A 9394-nucleotide genomic window follows, 5' to 3' on the forward strand; every position below is an offset into this window, starting at 1 on the left:
GGATAAAAATACAAAAATATTTTTGAAAATTCTAAAATAACAAGTGGATTTTTATTATTTAATATTTATTATTTTGATCAAATAGGATAATCAAAATTTGATGATAATAAAATAATGTTATTATTCAAATTTCAATATTACAATTATTTGATATTTTCAAAATAAATTTGCTATATTTTCAATAAATTTTCATAAATTTATTGTCATAATATTTAATAAATAATATGACAATACATTTCTAAATCAGCTGTAAAATATATATAATATTAATAATAATAATAATAATTTATAAAATTAAAATTATCGAAATTATAAACAAAGATGATTATAATATTAGTCCAACAGACAATGGCGAAAAAATTGATCAATAGTGATCAAAAAACTTTTGTGTAATTACTATAATCGTCCTAGTAGAGCTAGGTAATATGGCGTAAGGTTGGAAAATGTGCAAATTGGAATAATAAGAAATAGATATTACACATTGATAACAGATTAACAAAAATTACAAAAATTAGACAAGAAATTATTTAACCCCAAATATGACTATCAAGAAGAAAGATAATTTCTATACAATAGGGTATTTTTGATCTAACTTCGAATTCTTGTTCGATTTATTTTTTTTGACATAAACAAATAATTCGAAATATAATTTTATCGAGAGAAATGTTTCAAGCAAATGGATTCAGCCAATTTCAAATAAAATACGCTAGTTTTGTAGATGTTTACGAGAGGAATCAAGGATTCTATTCTATTTCTCCTCTCATATTTTGAAATCGCTGCAGAAATTTTAAAAATTCTGGCAAAAGAATTACATTAAAAGACAAAGAGTTAGAAAGAGATTTTAGCAATGGGTAGATTTTGTCATAATCTGCGCCCAAAACTCAAATTGAAGGGGGGGGGGTACACAATTTTTAAAGGAATCTACATTCTATGATGCATTGAATATGTTATGTTGAATATTCTTTCAAATTTTGTATTTTGGGGAAAATTTAAAAAAAAAGGAAACCAACCTTAAATAAGGGCAAGGCAAAAACGGATTTTTCTGACAAAAATTTTACCTTCAATTTCGAGATATTTACGATAGAAATACTAAGTTTTCTCATTTTCATACGCCAAATACGAGAAATTTTTCGGAGGTCACAACTATAGAGATAAATGTTCCTGTGTACACTCTGAATTAAAACCTTTTTCTAAATATCAACAATCTTACATTTTACCCTTAAAGTTCCGTAATTGAATGAAACTTCTAGTAACGTTTTATTCTTCAAATTTGTAAAATCCAGTTGATCGTCGAAAAAAAGTAAAGGTTATCTTACTGTTGTGTTTTTTTATTGAACTGATAAACAAAGTCGATTCCATTTGGCCATTATAATTTCTAAATAAATTTCCAAATTCAAGCGAATTATTTCTAGAATTTCCAGAAAAGTCGATAGTCATGATCTCAAATCTATAATTTTAGGCATCTGTCTTGTACACTTATTTTTTGCGAAGCAACCTTGAAGCCTAAAAATATTTTATTGTACAAATTTTATTTACTAATTCACACAGCAAAGCCAGGAAAGCAAATTGGATAGACAGGCTATTTTTACAAAGTTGCCTCTCGTTTATGTTATTTTACCAATAGCTTCTAGACTACAAATCACGATTAATTGAGTAGAAAGTATTTAAACAAACCTGAATTCAAATAGTGGCATCAGTAAGAATTCAACAGTCTTCCAATAAATGTATCTAATAAATTTAAATATAACATAACAAATAAAAGCTTGTAAATTTTTTTAAATATTTTTTTTTACTGCGATTGTTGTAGGTTCTAAGTAAAACAAAATCATGAAGTTTTACTTAGTATCAGTGTTGATGTGTTTATTGTTAGTGGATTATGCATATGGATATGGAATTTATATTAGAAAACGGCGTATGACCAAGCCGGAATGTAAGTACATTATAAAATTTTCATTTATTTTGCTTTTTAATCCCATTGAAATCGACTAAAAGTTTTTCAAGCGATAAAAAATAATTTAATTTTCAAATTAAAATAATTTTTCGAAATTTCTAATTCAGCCCTCTTGAAAGCTTTTTATCGAAATTAATGGGTTTCAATCGATAAGAAATAGTTTCAAATTCAGAAAATAAGTACTTTTTGTGGATTTTCGTAGTTTATTGAAAAATAATTGTAATTATTTCAGTTAAAATTTGTGTACCTCATCAATTTTTGGATTCATGTAATGATATGGCAAAAGCCGAAACACAAGATGGTTCAATTGTGAGTTGTGTGGGTGCCCGTGATAGATCACAATGTTTGAGTTTAATTCAACAACGTTCTGCTGATTTTACGCCCGTTGATCCAGAAGATATGTGGGTAGCCGGTAGTTTAGCAGATGAAGATTTTAAGGTGTTCGATGAAGTTCGTACAAAAGAAGAACCTAATGGTAATATAAAAATTTTAAGAAATAATTATTCTAGTTCTTTTCAAACAATTTTAAAAATAAAATTAATTCTAGGAAAAATTTCTCAATTTAAAGATTTCTCAATCTGTGCAAATGGTTGGTTTAAAATATTAAAAGTCAAATTAGGTATCATAAACCTAATTATCCATTTATCATCTTAAATGTTAGAATTTATTATAGAATCTTAGAATCTCCATTTGAGAATGAGGTAGAAATACCTTTAAAATTAACTGACTGAGATCTACATTTTTTTCTTGTTAACAATACATTTACCTAAATTTTGAGTTCGATAAAATATTTTATTTAGAAAAACTCATTTTTTCTTGATTGGTGATAAAAAAATTGAGGAAAAAAAATGGAGAGTAATAAAATGAATTTTTGCTATTTTCGAGCTGAGAAATTCTTGTTGAAAGAACTAAATATTACAAGACTCTAAATTAGCTTTTATAACTCGGTTTTTTTAAACTATTTAAATCGACTAGGAAGTAGCAAAAAACTAGATTTAAATGCAATAATTTATTTTCCGAGATTTTCTCCATTTGACAAAATTGTGTTTTTCCCATCTTTGTTTAAAATTTTCCTAATAACGCTTTATTAGTCTTAAAATGGGTGTGGGTCTTATTGAAAATTTAAAACGATATCATGGAAATTTGAAAGAAAAAACCTAATTTCTCAACTTGAGAAAATTCAAAAAGGTAATTATTTGCTCGATCGAAAAATGTCTTAACATATTGCAAGAACTTAATCAAATTAATAGCTTTTTTTAAATTCAAGAAGCAAATTTGGCCTTCGAAGTTTAAGTTAAAAAACTTATTTTTTTAGCTGAATTCCGTTACGAGGGTGTTGCTGTTGTCCATCGTGATTTAGAAATAAATTCATTAGAACGACTAAAAGGATTGAAATCATGCCATACAGGAGTTGGTCGTAATGTAGGTTATAAAATTCCACTCACAAAACTACGTAAATTTGGTTTAATTGGTGCGTTAAATGATCCAGCCTTATCACCCAGAGAAAATGAATTAAAAGCTTTCTCAACATTATTCTCAAAAGCTTGTATTGTTGGTAAATGGTCTACTGATCCTGATATTAACAAACGATTGAGTAAGTAGCTGCGGTAAAGAAAAAAAACATTAATTTCTGGATTAAATTTTTCCAAATTTTTTGGATTAAATTTTATGTAATTTGTTTGTAGAACGGAAATATTCAAATCTTTGTGCACTTTGTGAAAAACCTGATGTCTGTGATTATCCTGATAAATTCTCTGGCTATGATGGTGCCCTTCGATGCTTAGCACATAATGGTGGTGAAATTGCTTGGACAAAAGTATATTATGTTAAGAAATTCTTTGGTGTAAGTATAATTAAACGATTTTCTAAGTATTTATTTCGACAGGAAGGGAACCCGTTTTTAGTAGTTCCAATTTAGACTACCAGGTTACTTGCCCTTTATCAATTAAATAGTTACTCACAATTAATTTAAAAAAATTTAAATTATTTTCTATAGATGCCAATTGGAAATTCACCTGGAGTTGAATCCAAAGAAAATCCAGAAAAATATGCATATCTATGTCCAAATGGAACAAAATTCCCCATCCAATATCCAACACCATGTGTTTGGGCTGCAAGACCATGGCAAGGATTTATCACAAACGATGACCATATCGCAAATATTGCACAATTACAATTAAAATTAAAAGAATTGAATAAAATTGGTGAAGAAACCCAAGCCACTTGGTTTGAACGTGTATTAACATTAAACAATAAAACTTTTATTCACGAAGCAACCGACGTTTTGCCAGCAAAATTATATTTAGATAAAGCAAATTATACAGATGTTATTGAACGTGATTATGGACCACCAAAGAAAACCGTTCGCTTTTGTGTAATGAGTGCGGATGAGATGAAGAAATGTCGTGAATTTAGTAAAATGGCATTCTCTAGAAATATTCGACCACAATTTGATTGTATTCAACAAGATGGTATACTTGAATGTTTGAAATTAGTCCGAGATAATGGTGCCGATATTTTAACATTAGATGCAAGTCAAGCTGATCTTGCGAAACGCGAATATAATTTAAAAGCAATTGTGTCAGAGGTAACTGGTGAAGCTGGAGGTTTATATTATAGTGTTGCTGTTGTTAAGAAATCCAGTAAATATAATAGTTTCGCTGATTTACGTGGAGCCCGATCATGTCATCCAAGCTATGGAAGTTCCGCTGGCTACAATGCACCATTGTATACTCTTATTAATTTAGGACTAATACCACAACGTTCATGTCCCTATGTTAAAGCTTTTGCTGACTTTTTCTCTGGCGGTAGTTGTTTACCAGGTGCATTAGCATCCGAAAATAATCCCGAAGATAATAATCCAGCTAGTTTATGCCAAAATTGTGTTGGTAATGTTGATGGAAAGGATATTGAAAAAACTAAATGCAAAAATGATTTGTCTGAAGCATTCTTTGGATATAATGGTGCATTTAGATGTTTAGCTTCTGGTTATGGTGATGTTGCATTTATTAGTCACGATACTGTCGTCAAAAATACAGGTAAATATAACTAATAATTTCCAAAAGTTCGAATAATTGAAGAAAATGGATGAAAAATGAGACTTTCCAACGGGGATCCATCATATCATGAAGAAATAAAACCCCTGTTTTAAAAAAATATCGGACAAAAAGATTTTTTTGATTTGTTATTTAGGTATTTTGTTTCTAGAACAAACAAAAAACGACTATTAATAAATTAATTACTTGTTTAGGGTTCCTTGAAAGAAAATTTAGCATTTTCTAAAATTTTCACATGTAAACAATGTTTTATGATCGCCATGTCGAAACCACTTACGTAGTTTCAAAAGTACAGTAGTAATCAATAAAACGTTTATGTAATTTTTTTAATTTAGATGGCGCAAACAAAGATAAATGGGCAGTTTCATTGGCATCAGCAGATTATGAACTTTTATGCCCAACTGGTGGCCGTGCAACAATTGCTGATTATGCTAAATGTAATCTTGCAAAAATTCCACCAAATATGGTAAGTAAATAATCATAAAAGAAAATATTTCCCTTCTTATAGTCCTCTGTACTAATTGAGAAGTGAAACCTTAACAACTGGGTTGCGAATGAGCTATAACTCCGAGACGTTTTTATGTAAATTTTCTCATGGAAAAAGCACATCCAAATTGGTAGCTCACGGGCATCGAATACCTTAAAGTTGCTCTTTAATTGAACTTTAATTGAGATAAATTTTATTTCATGTACATATTTTTTTAGGTTGTAACAAATAATGCTAAGAATGATGGAGAAATTGATGAAATTCGCCATGCAATTATCGAAGCAGGTCAAACCTTTGGTAAACGTCCTGATTTATTCAAACTTTTTGGTCCATATGCAGGAAAGAAAGATTTATTATTTAAGGTAAATTATTTAATTTTATTTTGCTGTATCAGCCTGCGAAAAATATCTGATTGCCTCCTACAAGTACAAATGGCAATTTGAGCACGAAAAATAAATTTTGTATACTTAATAGGCAATTTGTTATACCTTACGTTTCGAAACAGGCGTATTTTCAAACGGTTATAGATAATTTTATTACAAAAATGCTATGACTATTGCATAAGTATACAGCGTTGCACGAAAATTCATGAAACTAACATTTGTCTATTAAAATCAAAGATTCTGAAAATGCTGCTTATTTTTCGGACACAAATCGTAACGAAATAAAAATTACAAATCAAAAGTGAATAACCAATAATCGGCAGAAGTAAATTGTCTTTTATCAGATATACTTGGGATCTGGGAAAATAAAACAACAATTTTAAATTTTAACAAATAAAAACAACAATTTATTTTATTATTTTGTAAACAGGATAGTGCACATGGTTTAGTGGCAATTGATAAAGAAACACCTGTAATGAAAGATTATGAAAAATTATTACAGCAAGTCCGTTCATGTGATCATTCGGTAAGTTAACAATACAATTCAAAATACAAAAATTATTTTTAAACTATCATTTTTCACTAATCTCATAAATATTTCTATATTTATGGTTATACAATACACATACACACAACACTAGTGGTTTGTAAGTTGCATGAAACATTTATTATTATTATTTTTACTATTTAAGAGGCAATACGAGAAAAAAAAAACAGAATTGTCTATCAATCTTTATTAATTTGTGATAGTCAGTAATCAGTTTTTCTTGAACTAAGGAAATCCTTACTTAATTTTGGCTTGAGGCTACGATATTCTTGTAGTATATATATTCTTGTAGTATAGTTTTTCATATCAATAGAAAGCCGTAATATATAAAAAAAATCGTCATATCTCGAAATTCAGGGCTAGTTAATCTTTATAAAAGCTGTTCGACTGCATCTTTAAAGTTTACTTAAAGAAGTTAAAAACAAAAATTTGTGCGGTCTTGGATCCGTAGGACTCATCTTGTAAAGCGTAAGAGATACAACAAAAATTTAAATGTAAAAAATATTGCGAGGACACTAATTAGGTCAGAACATAAATTATTCGATAAGGCTAGCTAAACTTATAGCTAATTAATTCTTAATTAAACAAAAAATAGAGAATTTGAATTAAAGCATATTATTGTACTAGATCCAAATTTCATTCATTAGCTGATTTGTTATCTTGATGATTTGGACCTTCTTCTTTCCTTCATTATATCCGCTTATTCTTCACATAAAAAACATTTCTACTTTTCCAATAAAAGTCAATTGAAGTAGCCGCACGAAGCTTTTTCTTAGGTGGAGAGAAAAGAGAAAATTCAAATTACGACTTTGAAAGTAGTGGACAACGGACATTTCGTTCTTCTGAGTGGTGAATAAAATGATTTTTGCTTGTCCCATCGAACATAATTTTCTAAGCTTCCTGAAAGCGAAATTCCCATCAGCTAAGAAAATTTTCGTAGCCGAAACACGACCATGCCTACAGCTTTTTATAATTGACTATCAAATATTTAGCCTGGTCATAGATTAAGCCTGGTCTATGACGAGTAATTTAGTCTTTTTATTTTCCATTTACAACTGGCGTTCGTGTTCTGAAAATGACAATAGTTGTATTTTCTATTTACAGACAGCGCTCGTGAGCTAAAATTTAACAATAGTTAGTTGTATTCATTCACAGATGGCAATTTATTGCCATTCTACATAATCAAACATAAAAATTTTAAATTTATATAAATTTTGTTTTAATATAAAGTAAGTGAAGTTTCCCTTACATTTTTTTTTAATTTCGAAAATTAGCCAGGCCTAATTTACTATTTAAATTGACCAGGCCTAATTTAATTACATCCGGATAATTATTTTCGGAGAAAATTTCTAATTTTATTGGTTTTGCAAAATATACGCGTTCTTGTATTGCCTCTTTTAAATATAATGAAACCCAATGAACTGAATATTAAATTTTTTTTTGTTTTGTATCATTTCAGGACAGAAAATAGTATTAAAAATTCTGTGGATTATGTGGAAATGCGTTCTCTACAGCATTAAATAATTAATCTCATTATGTTGTATTTTAATGAAGTGTTTTAACAATTTTAATTTTTTACTTTTGTTAAAATACTTTTTGAGTTTGTGTGTGAAAATCCATAACAAAAAAATTAGAAATAAAGTGTGTTTATTTTGAACTGAAACAAATTCTATTTATTATTATTTCCTTTTTTTATTCGGTATATTTGTAACAATAACAAACAGGCACTAAATCACCTTTTTAGAATCTAGTAAGGCAAATCGAATTTTACTAAAAAGCGTTTTTTGTTTGTATTATGGTAATTATAATATGCTGCGCATGCGTCATTTATAATAATAACGTTTTATAATAAAATATTTTCAAAATTTACGAAAAATATTTATATGGTTTTTAAATAATTTTTTGCTTGTTTCTTGTAAACTTTGTGGTTAACTGTTATTCGATTTTCTCGAGTGCTCGAACTTTCTAGTTCTTTCTTGGATATAGAGAACTTAATAATACAAGATATTAATAAAAAATTTTGAATGGATTTTATCCAAACCTTGAGCTGATAAATTGAAAATTAAACGGCATGGTTTTCGCCAGATGCTAGATGGTGTAAAATTATGTTATTGTCAAAATTGATTTCACAATTTTTTCCTTGAATTGTTCCGATTTTCTAAAGCGGTTCATTTTTGTACTCGTTTTCAATGAAAATTATTTTCTGAGGTAATTTTGATCCACAGATAAGAAAAATCTAGTTTAAATCAACAGAGGATTGACGATTAGCAAAATTCGAACTTGGCTTTTCTTGGAATTTTGAAATTCAGTTCGATGGAGCTGATATCTCGAAAACTATAATTCCTATCACATTTTAATTAATTACATTGTTTTTCATTGGGTCAAATTAGGATAAAACCATGATTTTATCAAAATTGGTTTCAAAATTTTTGCCTCGAATTTTTGCGATTTCCTTAGAAAAATTTCGAAAATAGTGAAATATTTTCTTGTATCCGATTTCAATGAAAATCATTTTCGGAGGTTATTTCGATCCACAAATTACAAAAATCTAGTTTATATCAGCACAGAATTTACGATTAGTAAGGTATACGAACTTAGCAGTTTTCCGAATTTTGAAATTCAGTTCCGTGAAGCTGATATCGCAAAAACCATAATTCGTATCGCATTTTAACCAACGGCATTGTTTTCGCTAAAGTCGAATGAATTTTATAAAATTTATCTTTTATTTTCGATGAAGTTAAACATTATTCCGACCATAGTTTGCACATTTTTAAAAATTGCTAAAATGTCAGCCGTCAAACTGTCTTTGTTTTTTCATTGTTTATACTTCAACGCACAAATATTATAATCGTGGTCAATTTTGCACACTCAATCATAGATTGGATCCAAGTCTCTCATAGATTGGATCAAAGATTTCACAAATGTTTTGGTTAAGCCTTTTTATTTTGGAAAATAAGTATATGTAAGTAT

At 28.5% G+C, this 9394-nt stretch overlaps 1 protein-coding gene across 1 annotated transcript; it reads left to right on the plus strand.

Moving 5' to 3' along the window:
• Positions 1-1716: 1716 nt before the first annotated feature.
• Positions 1717-8083, plus strand: LOC123301850 (transferrin-like). Its single transcript, XM_044884779.1, has 9 exons — positions 1717-1930; positions 2184-2426; positions 3267-3545; positions 3637-3794; positions 3948-4989; positions 5343-5473; positions 5713-5856; positions 6308-6403; positions 7884-8083. Exons 1-9 carry the CDS (start codon positions 1828-1830, stop codon positions 7893-7895), a joined length of 2208 nt encoding a protein of 735 aa, XP_044740714.1. The 5' UTR covers positions 1717-1827; the 3' UTR covers positions 7896-8083.
• Positions 8084-9394: the final 1311 nt, after the last annotated feature.

The sequence above is a fragment of the Chrysoperla carnea genome, chromosome 5 (genome assembly GCF_905475395.1).
Source record: "Chrysoperla carnea chromosome 5, inChrCarn1.1, whole genome shotgun sequence".
In the NCBI taxonomy this organism is placed as follows: Eukaryota; Metazoa; Arthropoda; class Insecta; order Neuroptera; family Chrysopidae; genus Chrysoperla; species Chrysoperla carnea.